This window comes from Hylobates moloch, unplaced genomic scaffold, assembly GCF_009828535.3.
Source record: "Hylobates moloch isolate HMO894 unplaced genomic scaffold, HMol_V3 SCAFFOLD_52, whole genome shotgun sequence".
Taxonomy (NCBI): domain Eukaryota; kingdom Metazoa; phylum Chordata; class Mammalia; order Primates; family Hylobatidae; genus Hylobates; species Hylobates moloch.
The window spans coordinates 1-23,245 of NW_026652327.1; the positions used below are offsets into that span (position 1 = coordinate 1).

The 23,245-nt window shown below is 43.4% G+C and overlaps 1 protein-coding gene and 1 non-coding gene across 4 annotated transcripts in view; one reads left to right on the forward strand and one right to left on the reverse strand.

Annotated features, from left to right (window-relative positions):
• Positions 1 to 1,880: 1,880 nt before the first annotated feature.
• Positions 1,881 to 23,245, reverse strand: part of LOC116463681 (calcium uptake protein 1, mitochondrial) — a 263,393-nt gene continuing 242,028 nt past the window's right edge. For all 3 annotated transcript variants that reach the window (XM_032146892.2, XM_058434803.1, XM_058434804.1), the window contains one exon: positions 1,881 to 2,091. In XM_032146892.2, coding sequence (XP_032002783.1) covers positions 1,910 to 2,091 — 182 coding nt within the window. In that variant the 3' untranslated portion in view covers positions 1,881 to 1,909. The remainder of the gene's footprint in view (positions 2,092 to 23,245) is intronic.
• Positions 19,318 to 19,423, forward strand: LOC116463686 (U6 spliceosomal RNA). The gene has a single exon (XR_004246755.1). It is a non-coding gene; the product is annotated as a U6 spliceosomal RNA (small nuclear RNA).

Below are 23,245 nucleotides of genomic sequence, written 5' to 3' on the forward strand. Positions count from 1 at the left end.
TTATTTTATTTTATTTTATTTTATTTTATTTTATTTTATTTTATTTTTGAGACGGGGTCTCGCTCTGTCGCCCAGGCTGGAGTGCAGTGGCGCGATCTCAGCTCACTGCGAGCTCCGCCTCCTGGGTTCACGCCATTCTCCTGCCTCAGCCTCTCTGAGTAGCTGGGACTACAGGCGCCCGCCACCACGCCCGGCTAATTTTTTTTGTATTTTTAGTAGAGACGGGGTTTCACCGTGGTCTCGATGTCCTGACCTCGTGATCCGCCCGCCTCGGCCTCCCAAAGTGCTGGGATTACAAGCGTGAGCCACCGCGCCCGGCCTGGAGATTTATTTTATTTATTTAATTGTATTTTTTGAGACAGGGTCTCACTCTGTCACTCAGGCTGGAGTGCAGTGGTGCGATCATGGCTCACTGCAGCCTTGACTTCCCAGCTTCAAGTGATCCTCTCACTTCAGCCTCCTGAGTAGCTGGGACTACAGGCACACAGGTGCTACCATGCCTGGCTAATTTTTAAATTTTTTTGTAGAGACGAGATCTTACTATATTGCCCAGGCTGGTCTCAAACTCCTAGGCTCAAACAGTCTTCCTGCCTTAGCCTCCTAAAGTGCTGGGATTACAGGTATGAGCCACCACACCAGGCCAAGGCTAGAGATTTAAATAACTCAAGTTCAACTTAATAACATAAATAATTCAAGTTAATGAACACCTATTATGTGAGAAGTACTATCCAAGGTCCTATGGGGGGTAGGAAGGTGAAAAGGACTTGCAACTACCCTTAAAAAGCTCAGGGAACCAAGTTAAGGAATAAGAAAGCCCAGAAGTGATTCTTATGCTGGGACTAAAAGGGAAGGTCCATAGGCTGGAGCTTTTGAGCAGGCTCTTGAATTGCATTAGCCCAGCTTTCTGGAAGATGATGAACAACAAATACTGGCTGTGGGGTAAGAGAGGGTGGTAATATAGTAAATAAAACAGAGGGGGCAGCACAGTTTTAGTTCAAATCCTGCTTTTGCCATCTACTATTATCTTTTTTTTTTTTTTTTTTTTTTTTGAGATAGAGTCTCGCTCTGTCGCCCAGGCTGGAGTGTTGTGGCACGATCTCTGCTCCCTGCTGCCTCCCGGGTTCAAGTGATTCTCTTGCCTCAGCCTCTTGAGTAGCTGGGATTTCAGGCACGCACCACTGTGCCTGGCTAATTTTTGTATTTTTAATAGAGACGGGGTTTCACCATGTTGGCCAGGCTGGTCTTGAACTCCTGACCTCAGGTAATCCGCCTGCCTCAGCCTCCTGAATACTATTATCTTTGTGATCTTAGGAAATTTACTTAACCTCTCCGAGTCTCAGCTTTCTCATCAGTAAAAAGTGGTCAATAACAATAGCTAGGTCAGAAGATTAAATGAGCAGATTAACTTTCAATGCTTACTCATAGTAAGCATTGAAAAAGTGTAAGCATCCATTGTTATTGTTGTTATTAGTATATCAGCTACCATACATAAAAAGTAATGCCAAGCTCAAACCAGAACCAGATCTCTTGAATGGGCTAAATGACAGAGCAGAGTGGCCACAGACACAACAGACCACTGTGTGGAGCTGGAATGCTATGGAGATGAAATGTGACTGGCTGGAATGTGCCCTGGGTGGTGGAGAGATCAGTACTGTCTTCTTTCTAAAGACACTCAGATACTTGAGTACTCCGTATCTGCTAAGTAGCAAGTTGAGTCTGACATTTTTGTTTCCATTTTTAAGATGCTTATGGTCATAAATTAATTTAGGCCTATAGGCATATTGGAATTATAAGAAGAAGAAATGGAAAACAGAAGCCAAGGCCAGGGGTTCGATTTCTCAGTATCATCATGCCAAGGGCTGAGCTGCTGATGTGGGAAAGGTGGGTAGCCTGAAGAGGATGGGCTGGTTCACCGATGCTGTCTGCAAGGCTCCATTATACACAGGGCCTCTAAGGGCAGCCAGGCTGTTTCCCCTCCCGGCTCCAGAGGGCCCCACTCACCATCACAGTCAAAGAGCGCAAACACCACATCACACACGTGGTCTGAGAGCTCCACTTTAGCCACTGTCCTGGCCACCTGCTGCATGGTCACTGAAAAAAGAAAGAGCTGCATTAGCACAGCAGAGGGACTTTCATTTTGCTTTTTCTGATTCAGGGGATAAAACGACTCAGTCATAATACAAGTTTTCAACTGCATTTAAGTCACATTTAAGAAAATGGTAAGTTAGGCTGGCCACAGTGGCTCACGCCTGTAATTCCAGCACTTTGGGAGGCCGAGGAGGGTGGATCACCTGAGGCCAGGACTTCAAGACCAGCCTGGCCAAGATGGGGAAACCCTGTCTCTACTAAAAATACAAAAAATTAGCCGGGCGTGGTAGCAGGTGCCTGTAATCTCAGCTACTCGGGAGGCTGAGGCAGAGAATTGCTTGAACCCGAGAGGCGTAGGTTGCAGTGAGCTGAGATCATGCCACTGCTCTCTAGCCTGGGAGAGTGAGACTCTGTTTCAAAAAAAAAAAAAAGAAAATGATAATTAAGTTTTTATTCACAATCTCCCTCCTTTTCACCTCAAGTTCTGTTCTTTTCTACTGCTGCTACACTTTAGGAGGTATATATAGTTAATTAAGAATGCCTAGGCTGGCCAGGCGTGGTGGCTCACACCTGTAATCCCAGCACTTTGGGAGGCAGAGGCAGGCGGATCACCTGAGGTCAGGAGTTCGAGACTAGTCTGGCCAACATGGTGAAACTCCGTCTCTACCAAAAATACACAAAATTAGCTGGGTATGGTGGTGGGCACCTGTAATCCCAGCTACTCAGGAAGCCGAGGCAGGAGAATCACCACCTGAACATGGGAGGCAGAGGATGCAGTGAGCTGAGATTGTGCCATTGCACTCCAGCCTGAGCAACAAGAGCAAGACTCCGTCTCAAAAAAAAAAAAAAAAAAAGAATGCTTACAGCAGGCATTGTAGGCATTGTAGCTCCCGCCTATAATCCCAGCACTTGGGGAGGCCGATGGGGGCAGATTGCTTGAGCTCAGGAGTTCGAGATGAGCCTGGGCAACATGGCGAAACCCTGTCTCTACAAAAAAATTAGCCCGGCATGGTGGTGCACACCAGCTACTTGGGAGGCTGAGGTGAGAGGATAGCTTGAGCCCAGGAGGCAGAGGTTTCAGTGAGCTGAGATGGCGCCACTGTACTCCAGCCTGTGTAACAGAGTGACACACTGTCTCAAAAAATAAGAAGTGCCCGATATTCAATTTATAGACAGAAAGTAGATTAGAGGTTATCATGGGCTGAGGGGGATGGGGAGTTAGTGCTTTATGTATACAGAATTTCTGTCTGGGGTGATGGAAAAATTTTGAAAATAGTGGTGATGGTTGTACAACATTGTGAATGTAATTAATGTAATTCCACTGACTTGTATATTTAAAAATGGTTATAATGGCACATTTTATGCCATATGTATTTTTATATATTATATATATATTTACAGAAATATATAAATGGGTGGTGGGAATAAGGAGGCTTGTCTGTGGTGTGAGTACGCTAAGGCTTCACGCCTCGGTGGCTGAATGACAGCTAAGTGCCTGCACAGTGAGCCCTCCTTGCCCAGCTCTGTCCCTCCTCCCTACTGGTTTTGCACCAGACTTCTTCCAACTGAGCCCATTGGGATATGCACTGGCCCTTGTCTTAATAGTTCAGGATGCATATCTTTTTTTTTTTTGAGACAGAGTCTTGCTCTGTCCACCAGACTGGAGTGCAGTGGCACAATCTCGGCTCACTGCAACCGCTGCCTTCTGGGTTCAAACGATTCTCCTGCTTCAGCCTCCCGAGTAGCTGGGACTACTGGTGCCCACCACCACGCCTGGCTAATTTTTATATTTTTAGTAGAGATGGGGTTTCACCATGTTGGCCAGGGTGGTCTCGAACACCTGACCTCAGGTGATCTGCCCACCTCGGCCTCAAAGTGCTGGGATTACAGGCGTGAGCCACCACACTCAGTGTGCCCAGCCAATAGTCCAGGATGCATATCTTTCTTTTAAAAAATATGTATTTTTAGACCTTAGCAAAAAATCACTTTTCTCCTGCTGTTTTCTCTTTCCCTGACATTTACTGTCAAACACTAGCAATTATGTTAGAATTGGGTTCTCATGAAAGACAAGACAGGAAGGACTAGGCAATTTCCACTGCCTTCTCTCTCATTTATCCTCAAACCTGGTCTAGCTACACTTATAAATCATGTTATTGCTTCTGGACACATTCTTAAGTGAGGTAAAATATGAGGGACAGAAAAGGATTAATTTCCATTTATGCTGGTAATGAAGAGCTCTCTATAATCATCACATTAGATTCATCCAGAAGCCAAGTGAACTTAAACTAGAACCACTGTGCCTTGTTTATTGCATTCCTATAATGTCAGTTCCTATTATCGGCCCATCTTGTCATTTTTTTTGCATTTGATCTTTCACTTTGCCTCTATCACCTCTATATATTCACCTGATACGGTTTAGATTTGTGCCCCCACCCAAATCTCATGTCAAATTGTAATTCCCAGGCCAGGCGTGGTGGCTCACACCTGTAATCCCAGCATGCTGGGAGGCCGAGGCAGGTCGATCACCTGAGGTCAGGAGTTCGAGACCAGCCTGGCCAACATGGTGAAACCCTGTCTCTACTAAAATAAATACAAAAATTAGCTGGGCGTGGTAGTGCGCACCTATAGTCCAAGCTACTCAGGAGGCTGATACGTGAGAATCGCTTGAACCTGGGAGGTGGAGGTTGCAGTGAGCCAAGATTGTGCCACTGCACTCCAATCTCGGTTACAGAGTGAGACTCCGTCTCATAAAAACAAAACAAAAACAAAAACAAAAAAACCCCGAAAAACCAAAAACAAATGGTAATCCCCAGTGTTGGAGGAGGGGCCTGGTAGGAGGTTACTGGATCATGGGGGCAGATTTCCCCCTTGCTGTTCTCATGATAATGAGCGAGTTCTCATGAGATCTGATTGTTTAAGTGTGTGGCACCTCCCACCTCTCTCTCTTCCTCCTGCTCTGGCCATGTGAGACGTGCCTCCTTCCTCTTCGGCTTCCACCAGGATTATAAGTTTCCTGAGGCCTCCTCAGCCATGCTTCCTTTACAGCCTGTGGAACTGTGAGCCAATTAAGCCTCTTTTCTTTATAAATTACCCATTCTCAGGTAGTTCTTTATAGCAATGCAAGAATTAATTAATACATCACCACAGTGCCCCCAACGTCAGCAGATGCAAACACCGGAGCAATGCAGAGGAGCAAGGTAATGCGGTAGAAAACAACACTTGGAGTAACGGGACCTGGGCTCCAGTTCTGGCCCCACCACTGACATGCTGTGTGACCCGGATGGAGTCACTTGATCTCTTTAGATTTAATTTTCTCACGTTCAAGTGGAGGGATGCCACCAGACAACTGCTGAGGCGGCTTACTAGCACAAAGAAGTGTTTATTGGTGTCATCTAGAATCTGAGGGTGAGGATGGGGTGGAAATATACCATCTTTTCTCCCAGGATCTGAGTTAACGGTGAAGAAGAAATTAACATTCCTTGGTACTAAAAGACTGAAGTATAAGATATTGTGGTGGATATTCATGAGACGTGTGTTGGGAAATCTACAAGACTGTAGCGCTCTAGAGTTTAGAAATTTAGCCTCACAAATCTAGATACTTGATTTGGCTCAGGAAGAACTTATTCCTGCTAACTAAACTGTCCACAGAAGGAACAGAAATCAGGCCAATTTGCAATAAGAATAGTAACTGTTAAGAGAACTACAATGATGACAGCTGGTCATTATACTTCTCAGTAGGAAAGCTACTAAGGAAACTCCATTCACCTCAGAAGATTAACCTCAAAAGATGACTCAGTGAAAACAGAATGAGATCAGAAGGAACTGGAAGCACTTAAACTGTGATTGCCTACAGCTTTACTCTTCACTGCCACAGAAATGTGTCCTGAGAAGGGGATCAGAACCTGTTCTGTATTAGATAAACATGAACACTTTCTGTTAACCATTCCTTTTTCTGCATTTCACATCAACCTTAAGCTTCTAACTTCCTTTTCTCTTTCCCAGTTCTTCCATTCTCTCAGGGCATAGCCTTCTGCAATTGTCTTGATATTTCAAGTACTCATCTTCTCCCCATGAAGATGGTGCCCTTTCCTGTAAATAAACCATTAATTAAATAATACTCAAGGATGTCAGTGAGAGCTCTTGACCATTTCTAGTGAGAGGCTCATTAAATTGGTATTAAGTGGTTGTAGAATAGGGACTTCTGGAGGCCTCCAGCAAGAATGCCTCATTACAGATGCCATCTCTTCACAGAAAGTTATAGATTATGTTCCATCTCACATGGAGAGGGCTCTGGTGTCCTTCCTACCATAGGAGGAAGAACTAGGGCTGCTAAATTATTGTAGCCCAAACCACTGGGATGTTAGCCAGCAAACAGCCTAGCTGGGGTCCCCTTTCCTGGTACAAGATCCTCATTATAGGCCCCTGGGGTATGAGTCAGAGTCGTACCGGAAGCCAAATTTAACTAGCTGGTGAGCTGTCAAACTAGGAGCACCTGGGATGAGTGGGATGACGGCAGATTACAAGCCAAGTGCTTGACAGCTGGTCCTGAGAGTTGGTTCATTCATATTTGCTTCCAATATCTCTGAATCCAAAGTCATAATCACAGCAAGCAGAACAAGTTTTCCTCCCAGATCTCGACTTTTCTATGCAGACCAGTTGTTGGTACTGGAATTCTGGCCTCCCTATTTGATGATGCTGACTGATGGTAGGGATTCCAGCTCCCAATCTGAAAGATGTCTACAGGGAGCATGAAGGCACCCCAGCGAAGGCCTAGCTTTCTAAATACTATGTATTTTTGTACAAATCTGGCCCAGCTGCCTGAACAATGGGTTTAAGTGCGATTGGGTGATTCCTATTAGATTGGGATGGGAGAGAATTTGTAGAAGTGGGCTCAACTGGTACTCAAAAATCTGGCACCATCTGGCTTTTTGCAAAGTCCAGGCAGAATCCCAGTTGTGTCAGGTCCCCAATTTACTCTCCGGCATGATTCATGACTGGCCGTTTCAACAGTAAAAAGAAACCCTGAGTTTGTGTGATATAATATCAGAAACTACATACATAAATCTATTCACAATAGTTAAACAGAAGAGCTCTGGAGTGATGAGAGCCCAAATGTCCACTTGGAATCAGAGAATCTTAGAACTGGAAGATACCTCAGAGGAAATGTGAAGTTAAATAATTTGCCCAGGGTCACAATGCTAGATGGTAACAGAGCTGGGTTTCAAATTTTGGCTGGTGCCCTTTCCCTATACACACTGGGTCCACACGATCCCTTCCATATATGGACAATATCAATTCCTCCATGAATCTGTCACCCTAAGGAGAAAGGGTTTAGATTAAAGAAAAGTCACATGGGAAATACTCAAGTCCTTTTGGTGAGGGATGAATAATTGAATAACTGGGAGTTGTGAGGCACCAGCATTAATTATAGGTTGGCCATGGATCTGACTATCCCCTACAGTGGAAGACACTGAGTATTCCCTAGGAACTCATACCGACAATTTTAGGGACAACTTAAAAAGTGTATTCAACAGCAATCCAATGAAAAGCACATGTAACAAATGTGGCCCTGGGAGTTTTTCTCCACTGCTGCCTCTGATGCACAGATACAGCTTTAGGCAGCATGACCCAGTTGTGAGCTACCTGCCTCTTCCTAATGCAAAGGTGTTTGGAAAGCTGGTACGACAAGTTGGGCTGACAGTGTCTAAGCTGTGTGGCCATGTACTATTCCTGCCTTACCGGACTGCAGTGGAGAAAATCAAAAGCTGGCTGGTGACGGCCAAGGTTAAGTGAGGGGAGATGGTTCTGCTTCAGCCCTGGAAAGGCTGATGCAGATGTCTTGTTTTCTTAAGTCCATCCCTAGATGGCTTTGGGTGGAACAAGGGGGAGGATATTTCCTCAAAGAGCATGTGTCCTGTCTTTTGTATCTCCTTCCATGATCTTTTGTTAATACAAATGCACATTTTAACCTGGTTCCGGGGTGAAGGGAGGGGAAAGGACAACATTTAGGAGAACTAGCAATTTAGGGAGCCAAGAGCAATGCAGTCTACGAGTAATGGAAATGATAACAATTCCTTGTTCTGTATGGTGCTCTTAGGCCCTATGCCCGTTGACCCCCTGTGTACTCAGGCTGCCTGACTGTCAGAGGTGATGCTGGCTAGTCCTAGCTCCTAACTTCCAGGACACACTACGGAGAAGATCTGTTTTCTGAGCCTGAGAGAGCATCATCCCAGATGATGGCTTCAATGGGCTTAAACGCTTAATTTGGTACAAACTAACTTGGCAGTAAGATTTATTGCCATTGTCTAGTATTGTATCTGGGTTTATTAAAAATCCCCATCACATCTTTTCCACAAAGGGCTAGCATTTCTGCAAGCACCATTAGGTAGTCAATGATTTCAGCGGACACACCCATGGGACAATCACAGTTTAGTGGAGGAGACTGTGTATATATACATCTATACACACACACACACACATTAAGATGGACAAACATGTAGAAGAGATAGATATCAGATATATTAATACACACATATGGGAAATAATGGAATAGTGTGTATTTGGTACGAGTTACATTTTGGATCTGAATTCTTTCTGTTTTTTGAGACGGAGTCTTTCTCTGTCACCCAGGCTGAAGTGCAGTGGTGTGATCTCGGCTCATTGCAACCTCGCCTCCTGGGTTTAAGTGATCCTCCTGCCTCAGCCTCCCTAGTAGCTGGGATTACAGGTGCCTGCCACCACACCCGGCTAATTATTATTATTATTATTATTTTTAGTAGAGACAGGGTTTCGCCATGTTGGCCAGGCTGGTCTCGAACTCCTGACCTCAGGTCAGGACATGAACAGGACATGAACAGACACTTCTCAAAAGAAGACATTTATGCAGCCAAAAAACACATTAAAAAATGCTCATCATCACTGGCCATCAGAGAAATGCAAATCAAAACCACAGTGAGATACCATCTCACACCAGTTAGAATGGCCATCATTAAATAGTCAGGAAACAACAGGTGCTGGAGAGGATGTGGAGAAATAGGAACACTTTTACACTGTTGGTGGGACTGTAAACTAGTTCAACCATTGTGGAAGTCAGTGTGGCGATTCCTCAGGGATCTCGAACTAGAAATACCATTTGACCCAGCCATCCCATTACTGGGTATATACCCAAAGGACTATAAATCATGCTGCTATAACGACACATGCACACGTATGTTTATTGCGGCACTATTCACAATAGCGAAGAGTTGGAACCAACCCAAATGTCCAACAGCGACAGACTGGATTAAGAAAATGTGGCACATATACACCATGGAATACTATGCAGCCATAAAAAATGATGAGTTCATGTCCTTTGTAGGGACTTGGATGAAACTGGAAAACATCATTCTCAGTAAACTATCGCAAGGACAAAAAACCAAACACCGCATGTTCTCACTCATAGGTGGGAATTGAACAATGAGAACTCATGGACACAGGAAGGGGAACATCATACTCCGGGGACTGTTGTGGGGTAGGGGGAGGGGGAAGGGACAGCATTAGGAGATATACCTAATGCTAAATGACGAGTTAATGGGTGCAGCACACCAACATGGCACATGGATACATATGTAACAAACCTGCACATTGTGCAAATGTACCCTAAAACCTAAAGTATAATAATAAAAAAAAATAAAAAATTAAAAATTAAAAAAAAAGTTGTTTTTAATTAGGACAGGTGCAGTGGCTCATGCTTATAATCCTAGTGGTTTGGGAGGCCAAGAATGAGACCAGCCTGGGCAATAGAGGAAGACCCCATCTCTACGAAAAATTTTAAAAAACGTTAGTTGGGCACGGTGGTGCGCTCCTGCAGTCCTAGCTACTTCGGAAACTGAGGCGGGAGGATTACCTGAGCCCAGGAGTTCAAGTCTGCAGTGAGCTGTGACTGCACAACTGTACTCCAACCTAGGCAACAGAGCAAGACCCTGTCTCAAAAAAAAAAAAAAAAAAAGATGTTTTTGATTAGCTAATATATTCATCTGCTTCAAAATTTGAATGGTACAAAAGGGGTGAAGTCTCTCTCCCAACCTTATACCCTAGTCACCCAGCCATTCAGAGACAATCAATATCACTAGTTTCCCCAGAAATATTTTGTAGATAGAAAATCAAATATGTACTCTTCGCTTCTTCCCTTTTCCCACAAAATGGTGGTGTACTAAATATTGTTTTGCTTTACTCACTTAACAACATATCTTAGAAATAATTCCAGATGGACATGAGCAGCTTCCTTCAATAGCTGCATAGTATTCCACTGACAGGATCGATCATAATTTACTTGTTTATTTAACCAGTTCCTTATTTATTCTTATCTCAATCTTGAGAAGAAGGTACCTTTTCCCCTTCTCTTTAAAGAATTATTTCCTTTGTGGTCTGTAGAGGTCAGCTATAACAGAGTCTGAATCTCTGATGACTAACCTGAGAGCAACTGATATATTTAAATTCCGTTTGTTGAAATTACAGACTAACTAGTCACCTTTACAAGTGTCTTTTTTGTTTGTTTTTTTGAGACAGGGTCTTGGTTCTGTTGCTCAGGCTAGAGTGCTGTGGGAAGATCATGGCTCACTGCAACGTCTGCCTCCTGGGCTCCTGATCCTCCCACCTCAGCCTCCCTAGTAACTGGGAATACAGGTGTGGATTACCACACCTGGCTAGTTTTTGCATTTTTAAAAATTTTTATTAAAATTTTTTTTTTTTTTTAATTGAGACAGGGTCTTGCTCTGTTGCTCAGGCTGGAGTGCAGTAGTGAGGGCACGGCTCACCACAGCCTCAACATCCTGGGCTCAAATGATCCTCCCATGTCAGCCTTGGAAGTAGCTAGGACTAGAGGCTCGCGCCACCATGCCCGGCTAATTTTTGTATTTTTTTGTAGAGACGAGGTTTCACCATGTTGCCCAGGCTGGTCTTGAACTCCTGGGCTCAAGGGAACCACCCACCTTGGCCTCCCAAAGTGCTGGGATTACAGGCGATGAGCCACCGGGCCCAGCCACAGTGTCTTATTAAACCTTCCGAGGCTTCTCAAGGTAGTAAACTTTGAAACCCCCAAAGAAGCAATGCTTATAATAAATGCTCCTCTCTACACTTTCCCAATATTGATGTAATTCTAGTAACCATTCTTTTTCTGATCTTTTTCTCAGTGGGATGTAATGTTGGCTGATTTTGTCTTTCCTTATCTATTTATGTGGATGCTTTAACAGTTTATCCTACCCCCATCTCTTCTCTTTGTGATGTAATTCATGATGGTAATCATGAATCCCTAAAGCAGCTCTCCTCCTCCTCAGGGCACTTACCTAATTTTACTAAATCATAATATATTCAAAGTGATCATAAGCCAGAATCAATCTCTAGAATTGCTAAGTGACTTTAAATTTGGGAAAATAAACCAGGTCTCTGCAGAGAAAATGCCTCATAAAGGAAACATTTATTTCAGAATTTGAGCTTCCTTGCCTACATCATGAATAATTTTACTTTAAAAGTTGATGACTCTGTCTTAAATGAATGGAATCCTGGCCAACACTCCTCTTCACATATAAATGTTTTTACCAAATGTAATGATGAGCTGAAGTGCAAGAGCTTGCCTCCCACAAACTTTAAAAGAATTTATAAAATAGGAGCTTTTTTCCTGTTGTAATCTCTTCCTTACATGTCTTTGTGACACTCCTGCCTTCCTGCCATGTCTTGGCTGTCTGGGGGATGCTCTCCCTACATTCTTGCTGTGAATTTGCCCCGCTTTCTGGCATCACATAAAAGCATTGAGTCCTCGATGTAATTCTTTAGGTCTTTCTAGCAGCAGTAGGTGCCAGGGTACTAATGAGAACCCTGGTGTGGAAGTTGCTGAACCTGAACTTCTGGTCTGTGATTTCAGCAAGTCATTTCCCTTCATGAATGTTAAAAACAAGCAGGCCGGGCACAGTGGCTCACGTCTGTAATCCCAACACTTTGGGAGGCTGAGCTGGGCAGATCACCTGAGGTCAGGAGTTCAAGACCAGCCTGGCCAACATGGTAAAACTCTGTCTCTACTAAAAATATATAAATTAACTGGGCGTGGTCGTGCGTGCCTATAATCCCAGCTACCTGGGAGGCTGAGACAGGAGAATCACTAGAACCCAGGAGGCGGAGGTTGTAGTGAGTTGAGATCACGCTACTGCACTCTAGCCTAGGTGACAGAGCAAGACTCTGTCTCAAAAAAACCAACCAAACAAACAAAAAACCAAAAAACAAAGTAAGGGTTTAAACAAAATGATTTTTAAGTTATCTTCCAGCCCTAAAATTTAAATCAGTTAAAATGTCCCTATCTTCAGAAGCCCTTGATTAATAAAACCAAAGGTGTAGGTTTCTAAAATGATGGCTGGTGTGCTGAGCAGAATTCTGAGGTGCCCTCCGCCCAGTATTCCCACTCTCTGGTCCACATATCCTGTGTAATCCCCTCTCCTCAGGTGGGCAGAACCTGTGACTACGATAATCCTGTGATGAGGTTACTGTATATGAGAAAGGTGATGGGCTAGTCAGTCCCATAACTATGTTATGTAAGAATCCATCTTAGCAGACTGAGGCGAGAGATTCTGTTGCTGGCTTTGAAGAAGTGAGCTGCCATGCTGTGAGGCGCCAGGTGGCAAGGAGCTGTAGTCACCTGCTGAGAGCAATGACTGGCCAACAGCCAGCAAGGAAAAAGAATCCTTGGTCCTACAACTGAAAGGACCTGAATTCTGCCAACAGCAGGAAAGAACTTTGAAGAGGACCCTGAACTCCGGATGAAAATGAAGGCCCCCCAACAACACTGCGATTTCATCCTTGTTAAGATCCTGAGCAGAGAACCCAGCTATGCTGTGCCCACACTCTGAATCACAGAAACTGGCCAGTGGGGAAGGCATTTATGATTGGGAATGTCTTTTTTTTTTTTGGAGGGGGACAGAGTCTTGCTCTGTCGCCCAGGCTGGAGTACAGTGGCGTGATCTTGGCTCACTACAACCTCTGCCTCCTGGGTTCAAGCAATTATCCCACCTCAGCCTTGTGAGTAGCTGGGATTACAGGTGCCTACCACCACACCAGGCTAATTTTTGTATTTTTAGTAGAGACGGGGTTTCCCCATGTTGGCCAGGCTGGTCTTGAACTCCTGACCTCAGGTGATCTGCCTGCTTCAGCCTCCTAAAGTGCTGGGATTACAGGCGTGAGCCATTTTGCCCGGATGAGGGAATGTCTTTTTGAAGTTCCTCAACTTCTACTTTATATAGAGCCACACTCATCCCTCATCCCCCACCACCTTTTTTTTTTTTTTTTTTTTTTTTTTCAATACAGCGTCTCATTCTGTCACCCAGGCTGGAGTGCAGTAGCATGATCATAGCTCACTGTACCCTCAACCTCCTGGGCTCAAGAGATCCTCCTGCCTCAGCCTCCTAAGTAGTTGGGACTAAAGGTGTGTGCCACCATGCCTGGCTAATTTTAAAGTATTTTTTGTAGAGACAGAGTCCCACTATGTTGCCCAGGTTGGTCTGGAACTCCTCAGCCTCCCAAAGTGCTGGGATTACAGGGTTGTGCCACTGCCCCCAGCCTGTACTCATTCAGTTTTTTTTTTTCTTCCCCGAGATGGAGTCTTGCTCTATTGCCCAGGCTGGAGTGCAGTGGCACGATCTCGGCTCACTGCAACCTCTGCCTCCTGGGTTCAAGCAATTCTCCTGTTTCAGCCTCCCAATTCTCCTGTTTCAGCTGGGATTACAGGTGGGGGCCACCATGCCTGGCTAATTTTTGGATTTTTTTTTAGTAGAGACAGAGTTTCACCATGTTGGCCAGGCTGTTCTCAAACTCCTGACCTCCTGATCCACCCGCCTTGGCCTCCCAAAGTGCCGGGATTACAGGGTTGTGCCACTGTGCCTGGCCTGCACTCATTTTTTGACAGGGTGCACTTTACAGAACCATCATTCTGTTTTACCTACTATACCAAACTCCATAAATTAGATCTTACAGGGAAACCAGCCAAGGTCTAATTAAGTTGTACATTTCCTAACAAGGAAATAAATTAAAACTGCCACACTTCTTTTGGGAATTCAAGTCTTGCTCTTTCTTCAAATGTACCTGACAATTATAAGTCAGTTCACTTTCACAAAGATTTCACATAAACAAGTTGGGCTAACAGTCTCTGTGAGGCCATAGATTTGGATATAATTTTAGGCAATGACATGTCACTTAAAACATTACTTCATTCAGTAAAAAGCTGATTTACTTATAATCATACAATTTCAAATCTGCATGAACCCTTAGAGATACTTATAACTCCAACCTGAGGGTCAGAGAAGTGACCTGCTCAAGGAGTCAAAGGAAATTAATGACATGGGAAGGTGCTACAGTCCTAACACTCTTCCCCTCACCCTACGCTCTTACTGAGTATTTCATCATCCTTTGCAGGATCTGGAAAGGTCTAGAATTAATTCATTTACATAACATAAACGAGCATCTGTTTATACAAAGAATTGTTCTAGGCTCTGAATAGGACACAAAGATGTAGAAAACATGGTTCAAGTCTTTGAGAGTTTACAGTCTAATGAATTCCCCGTTGAATGCTGAAGATACGAGACGTATCAATAGGGGTTAGATATTCCTAGGAACAGAGAACTTTTTAAATAAAGGCTTCTGAAGGCAGAGACACCAATAATTTTTGGATGAATGATGAAACTTAGGAGAACCTAGAAGCTTCAAACCTCATTAATGAGTATAAACAACTTAGAACTTCTAAGCTAATAAAAACGTCAAAAGTGACTAAAAAAAGCAGTAGATTCCACTTCCTCAGAGAACAAAGAGTAAGCCTTATCTGGTGCTTTGTTTTGTTAAGGGTGATTAAAAAAAAAAAAACTTTTTATGATGTTGCCATGTTGGTATAGGTTGTTTCCAGCCCCCTAATAAGATAAACAGGCAGAAGAAAGCCAGCACCTATGGGTTGAAAACCAGAACAGGCAGTTTGGTATAATTTTAATGTCAACCTGGTATATTAATATAGTATTATCTCTTTTTATTTTCACAATAACCCTGAAACAAGTATTCTACTATCACCATTCTACAGATCTGAAAACCGAGGCTTTGAGAACTTAAGGAATTTGTTCAAGGTCACAAAACTAGTGAATAGCAGGGATTCAAACTCAGGTTTTAACTAAAACCAAAATTATGTTCAGCACAATTTCTTGCATATAGTTAACTCTCAATAAATGCTAGATGTTAGAACAGTATCTAAAAGTGCAACAGAGCATTGGTCTACCAATGAGCGGAGGTGGTGAGGAACACCTTGGTCATTGGAAGGTGTATCTATATCCTGTATTTTGATGTTGAGAAAAGCGCAGCTTAGCATACACGCCTTTTTCTGGTCTGTGGTATCCCTTAAAAGGATATCAACTTTCCTGCTGCGTGACTTTATTTAAGTGACTTTAGGCTTTTGTGTATTGGTTTCCTCAGTGAAAAGTAATATGGTTCCAAGGGTAAAGATCACAGATGTGTCTACTAAGGCATTCCTATGCAGGACGAGAAGCTAGATTAGACAACTCCAAGAGTCTGTTACTGTAAGGTAAGGAGTATGGATGTCTGTGTCTGAGCTGTAGAACAGAACAGACAACTGTAGGGGAAAAAAAGGTCACATTTCATATTCAAGAGAAGGGCACTATCTCCAAAACATCATAGTTAATCAAAAGGACTTTATTCTCACCCTAAGAATGGTCAACTCTTAGCCAAAAGCGACTGGGAAAAAATAGCCCAGAGTCTGTCTTCCCAATGCTACTGTGAAGCATGGTTTGAAATGGTAAAGCCACAGTGCCCCCTGGATTGTGCTTCAGCAAAGATTTTCAGACTGTAACAGAATTGTGGAGTATACTGAGAAGGCAACATGATGTGGAAAGAACACAGACTTGGAATTAGAGAGACCTGAGCTTGAATCCTGGCTCTTCTGCCGCTTAGCTGGGTAACCATGATCTAGTGGCTTCATTTGATATTTTCCTCATCCATAAAGTGAAGATGAATGAGGATAATTCAGGTTTTAAAGATTAAAAGCGATAACATGCATAAAGCACTAAGCATTGTGCCTGGTACAGAGAAACTACTATGAAATGAGAGTTGCTGTTAGTGCTCCAGATGTGTGATGGCCTCACAGTCCTTGATAGGACAGTGCTACTGGATTGTTAGGGTTCAGGAGTGGGTGGCAGCTTGTCTGTCAAAGACAGTTGTTCAGAATATAAGAGTTTGTTGTGTGCTAGAAATTGCTGACTCCATCAGTAATTTCTGACTTCCCCAACAATCCAGTCAGAACCTAAATGACAAAAGACTTGAGGCTCCCTTACTCATTCCAATTATTAGACTCAAAGAATCTGAAAGCTGCAAAGGTTCTCAGAGGTCATCTCTGCCATCCTTGTCTCTCCAGAGACAAAAGAAACTGAGAACATCACACTCCGGGGACTGTTGTGGGGTGGAGGGAGGGGGGCGGGACAGCATTAGGAGATATACCTAATGCTAAATGACGAGTTAATGGGTGCAGCACACCAACACGGCACATGGATACATATGTAACAAACCTGCACATTGTGCACATGTACCCTAAAACCTAAAGTATAATAATTTAAAAAAAAACACATAAAAAAAAAAAGAAACTGAGACCATTTGAAGATGTGACTAAAACTTCAGAAAAAATACTTGGGGTTGCAGAAAGCTCCTGTGGGAGTTATGCCATAGATTTTATTATTTGTTCTCTTGGCTTGTCAGAGAATAAGGTAAACTGCAAGTATAGAATAACTACAAAGAATCAAGGCCAACTATGCCATAAATTATAATTTTCAGTGTAAGTAGAATTGTGCAGGGGCATGAATAGTAAAGACCAGGGACTCTATTTGTGTGATTATTTTCTGATTTTATAGTTCAAAGTACACCGAGGACGTAACTGAACCCACAGGTTTACTGCGTCTGTACTATCCTGAGGTGCTTTACAGTGGAGCTTTATTGTACCTGGAAATCTTTTATTCTCCTGGCAAAAATTGGAATATTCTGAGTTATACGGGCTGAAGCTCACTCTAGAGCTCCAGCTCAAATAATTTCTAACTTTTTCATCATAGGAAGCCATTGGGAAAGGAGTCATGTTCAATTTTCCATTACCTTCTTCAGCAGACCACTTAAATCAATCAGCCAGCCGCTGAGGGGTCATAGATCTAATTTTATGCCCAGTGTGTGTGCGAATGAGTAATAGAACCAGTTCTTCTTAAGTGCTAAACAAAGAGACACCTGATAGTGGAGACACACAGTATTTCATGGAGAAAGGTCCTTTCTTCAGATGGTTAGAATTCATTGAAAACGCTTCATTATTACCTGATGGTTGTTATTCTCACATGGGTCATGCAGAACTAAAGAAATAGCCTCAATTAAATTTGATGTTTTTTGCAAATGGTAGGAGGGGCAAACAGAAAAAATGAAAAAAAGAAAAAGAAAAAAAAGAAATGTGACATTTTTTACTCTGGAGGAACTGTACTATGTTCTAATACGGTAAATCTGCAGTGGCCACCTGCCTGGATCTTTCAGATTATTCCGAGGAACATTAACTCTGTAAGTTATTAAAAGATGGTCTGGGGTAAATCAAATTTGTAAACTATATCCCTCTTCCGGAGATTAATAATGCACATTCACATATTAAAAAGTTGGCAGCAGGAGTGCTGCAGGAAGAAATTCTATATAACTCTGGCATTTTCCAAACTTATTTGAACCATGGAATACTTTTTTTTTTCTTTTTAAATCCACAGAACCATCATCATATTGCAGTATACAGTGTTCTTCACAATGCTGTTTGGGAAATTCTGTGCTAAATTATGCCTAAAGACTGGTTTGTAACCTCTAAAATAGCCAAGGAAGAGACAGTGCCAGGGCCTAGAAGGTGCCAATTTCTGAAGGTTCTAACCTTTTGGGAAAAAATGAAGACAGCTGAGACTCACAGGAGAAGCCAGACAAAAAGTACTCCCATCTCTACTCTGGCCTCACTCTTTCCCAACCACTGGTATGAATTAGGGCCCCCACTTTTAAGCTCCTAGATCCTCTTATTCTAATTAGCACTTATCACACCCAACTGGAACTGCTTCTACACTTACCTTTCTCCCCCATTAGACTCTGAGCTTCTTGAGGGTGGAACCCTGTGCCTACTACAGTACCTATTACTTCTGGGTGAATACTTGAGCCACACTAAATTTTGTTTAAATTATCAACTTCATAATAGAAGCAGCTGACATTGACTAATTGTTCACCACATGACAGCCACAAAGTTAAGTGCTTTATGTAGATTTAGTCTCACAACTCTATGAGGTGGGTCCAGTTGGTCCTTCATATGTGTAGGTTCCACACCAATGGATTCAACCATCTGCAGATCAAAAATATTTAAGAAAATGTTGGATGCAGTGGCTCACACCTGTAATCCCAACACTGGGAGGCCAAGGCAGGTGGATCACCTGAGGTCAGGAGTTCAAGACCAGCCTGGCCAACATGGCGAAACCCTGTCTCTACTAAAAATACAAAAATTAGCTGGGTGTGGTGGCAGGCACCTGTAATCCCAGCTACTCAGGAGGCTGAGGCAGGAGGATGGCTTGAATCTGGGAGGCGGAGGTTGCAGTGAGTCGAGATCATGCCACTGCACTCCAGCCCAGCCTGGTCGACAGAGCGAAACTCCATCTCAAAATAAATAAATAAATAAATAAATAAAATAAAATTTAACCAGTAGAAAGTAACAACACAGTAATAAACTATTACAAATTAAAAAATACAGCATAACAACTATTTACATAGCATTTACATAGTAATAGGTATTATATGTAATCTTGAAATAATTTAAAGTACAGTTGGCCCTGGAACAACACAGGCTTGAACTGCATAGGTCCACTTACAAGCAGATTTTTTTTTCAATAAATTACATTGGAAAACTTTTTGGAGACTTACGACAATTTGGAAAAACCTCATAGATGGACCACACAGCATAGAAGTGCCAAAAAAATTAGGAAAAGGGTATGTAGTGAATACATTAAAAATATATAGATACTAGTTTATGTGTTAATTGACTGTATGTTATCAGTAAGGCTTTTGGTCAACAGTGGGCTATTAGTAGTTAAGTTTTTGGGGAGTCTAAAGTTATCCTAAGATTTTCAACTGTGTGGGGTGAAAACAGCGAATCCCACACTGTTCAAGGGTCACCCGCATCTAGTGCTCGTCCGGCAGCATATATACTCAAACTGGTATGATTTGGAGAAGATTAGCATCGCCCTTGTGCAAGGATGACACACAAATTCGTGAAGTGTTCCATATTTTGATGATGATTTAAAAATAAAGAAATAAAGTATATGGAAAGATATGTGCAGGTTATATACAAAAATACTATGCAACCATTTCATATATGGGACTTGAGCACCCAAAGATTTTTTAACTGTGTGTGTGTGTGGTGGGGAGGTGGGGGGTGGAGGCGGTCCTGGAACCAAACCCCTGAGGATACCAAGGGACAACTATTTTTATCTTTATTTAAAAAACACAGAGGGCCGGGCACGGTGGCTCATGCCTGTAATCTCAGCCTCTTGGGAAGCCGAGGTGGGAGATCATTTGAGGTCGGAGTTCAAGACCAGCCTGGCCAATATAGTGAAACCCCGTCTCTATTAAAAATACAAAAATTAGCCAGGTGTGGTGGCATGTGCCTGTAATCCCAGCTACTCAGGAAGATGAGGCAGGAGAATCTCTTGACCCTGGGAACCAGAGGTTGCGGTGAGCCAAGATCGTACCACTGCACTCCAGTCTGGGTGACAGTGAGACCCTGTCTCAAAAAAATTAAAAAAAAAAATAAATAAAAATAAAATAAACACAGAAACTAAGTTCAGAAACTGCTCAAAGCTACCCAGCTAGTAAATGATAGAGACATTCAAATCCAGGCAGTCTGACTTCGGGGCCTCTGCTCTTAACCACTACATATTTCTTCCTCTTTTCTAAGATTCATCTCAGCAGTAAAATTCCTTGGTTCTGTGGAGCAAGGAGGAGAGGCCTGTCATTCATGTAGAACTCAAACCAATGGAAATATCACTAGTCCTGGTCAGGAGGAGGGAGGTTTAAAAGCAAAGGCCTGGGCAGAGCCCAAGGAGAGCTTGTAAGAGACAGGGACACCTGGGAGCATGGGAGGACTTGGAAAGGCTAGCTGAGCGCATGCTAGTCTTCTGTGCACACCTTAGCAGGTGAACAGTTAAAATTACTACTATCATCACCTCTTTAACATGAAAGAAGGTGAAACACATGTCAAGTCCAAGGATGGGGGTTACAGAAGAACATGATGAGTTTGTTCCCTGGGCTGCTGGGAAGGGTAGAAGGGTAGAGGTTTATGTCTTGTTCAGATATATCAATATGTTCATTCACTCATTCATTTGTTGATCATATAATTATTGAGTTCTTCCTCTATCCCAGGTGTTGTTCTAGGCACATGGAATACATGCATGAGCAAGACAGATAAGCGTTCTAGTAAGGTGCAACAAATAATAAGCAAACACATAAACCTGAGAAAATATCAGGGAGTGATAAATGCTATAAAAAATAGGATAATATGATACAGGATGATGGAACTACTTTAGAATGAAAAGGTCTTCCCGAGGAAATGACTTCTACCAGACTTAAGTTATAAGGAGCTAAATACATGGAGATCCCAGGCAAGAGCACCTGAGGTAGAAAGAACCACTACAAAGGCCTTAACTAACTCCAATAGCCAAGGCCTTCAGTGAGCTTGGTGTATTTGGAATGTAAAAAGAACAATGTGGAGTGGAGTGAACTGGGAAAAAAACGATATTTTATGAACTCAGAGAGTATACAGGGGCCATGGCATAGGTAGCCCTGTGTAAAGCCACAGTCAGTAAAGAGGCGAGGGCTGTGGTAGGAGAGAGAGAGAAAAGGAGGCAGATGCAGGGTATGTTCTGGAGGTAAAGTCAAGGATTTATTGAAGAAATAAATATGTGAGTGAGATTAAGGAATAAAGGAAAGTACCTATTTTTGTTTGTTTGTTTGTTTTGAGACAGAGTCTTGCTCTGTCACCAGGCTGGAGTGCAGTGGCATGATCTTGGCTCACTGCAATCTCCGACTCCCTGGTTCAAGCGATTCTCCTGCCTCAGCCTCCTGAGTAGCTGGGATTACAGGTGCCCGCCGCCACCACACCCGGCTAAGTTTTGTATTTTTAGTAGAGACAGGGTTTCACCATGTTGGCCAGGATGGTCTCGATCTCCTGACTTCAAGATCTGCCCACCTTGGCCTCCCAAAGTGCTGGGATTACAGGTGTGAGCCAAAGAGCCCAGCTGATAGTGCCTATTTTTTTGAGCTCCTGAATATTTGAAGAGTAATTCAATTAATAAACATCTATTGCCTGGGCATGGTGGCTCATGCCTGTAATCACGCCTGACTTAGAGCCCAGCTGGATAACCTAGGATGATCTCATCTCAATGACCTTAACTTAATTATATCTGCAAAGACCCTGTGTCCAACAAGGTCACATTCACAGGTTCTGAGGACTAAGATGCAGACATATCCTTTTGGGGGCCACCTTAACCCACTACAGCAACCAAGAATTAAAAATTACCCATATGAGGCTGGGCCCCTGTAATCCCAGCACTTTGGGAGGCTAAGGCAGGTGGATCACTTGAGGTCAGGAGTTCATAACCAGCCTGGCCAATGTGGTGAAACCCTGTCTTTACTAAATATACAAAAATTAGCCAGGTGTCATGGCACATGCCTGTAATCCCAGCTACTGGGGAGGCTGGGGCAGGAGAATCACTGGACCCCAGGAGGCAGAGGTTTCAGTGAGCTGAGATCACACCACTGCATTCCAGTCCAGGTGACAGAGCAAGACTGTCTCAAAAAATGAAATAAAATAAAAAACCACCCATATGTAGTCTACAAAAATAAAAGCAAACAAAAAATGTGAATTTAACTGTGACAATACCAACCACTATAATCCTAGCACTTTGGGAGGCCAAGGCAGAAGGATCCTCTGAGACCAGGAGCTCAAGACCAGCATGGTCAACAGTGAGACCCCATCTCTGTTTTTTAAAATAAACAATAAATATAAAAAAGAAAAAGACAATGTAACTATCTGTTAACAGCCTGATTTTTTTTTCTTTTAGAAACCTAACTATCTGGCCAGACATGGTGGCTTACACCTGTAATCCCAGCACTTTGGGAGGTTGAGGCAGGCAGATCATGAGGTCAGGAGATCGAGACCATCCTGGCTAACATGGTGAAACCCCATCTCTACTAAAAATACAAAATTTAGCTGGGCGTGGTGGCAGGTGCCTGTAGTCCCAGCTACTCGGGAGGCTGAGGCAGGAGAATGGCATGAACCCAGGAGGTGGAGCTTGCAGTGAGCCAAGATCGTGCCACTGCACTCCAGCCTGGGCAATAGAGTGAGACTCCATCTCAAAAATTTTTGTATTTTCAGTAGAGACGGGGTTTCACTTTGTTAGCCAGGATGGTCTTGATCTCCTGACCTTGTGATCTGCCCAATATGGTGAATCCCCATCTCTACTAAAAAATACAAAAATTGAGAGGGGCGTTCCAAGATGGCCAAATAGGAACAGCTCCGGTCTGCAGCTCCCAGCGTGATCAACACAGAAGATGGGTGATTTCTGCATTTACAATTGAGGTATCTGGTTCATCTCACTGGGACTGGATGGACAGTGGGTGCAGCCCATGGAGAGTGAGCCGAAGCAGGGTGGGGTGTCGCCTCACCTGGGAAGCACAAGGGGTCAGGGGATTTCCCTTTCCTAGCCAAGGGAAGCCATGACAGACTACCTGGAAAAACGGGACACTCCCACCCAAATACTGTGCTGTTCCCAAGGTCTTAGCAACCGGCAGGCAAGGGGATTCTCTTCTGTGCCTGGCTTAGAGGCTCCCATGCCCACAGAGCCTTGCTCACTGCTAGCACGGCAGTCTGAGATTGATTTGTGAGACAGCAGCCTGGCTGGGGGAGGGGTATCCGCCATTGCTGAGGCTTGATTAGGTAAACAAAGCAGCGGGGAAGCCCAAACTGGGTGGAGCCCACCACAGCTCAACAAGCCTACAGCCTCTAGACTCCACCTCTATGGGCAGGGCATAGCTGAACAAAAGCCAGCAGAAA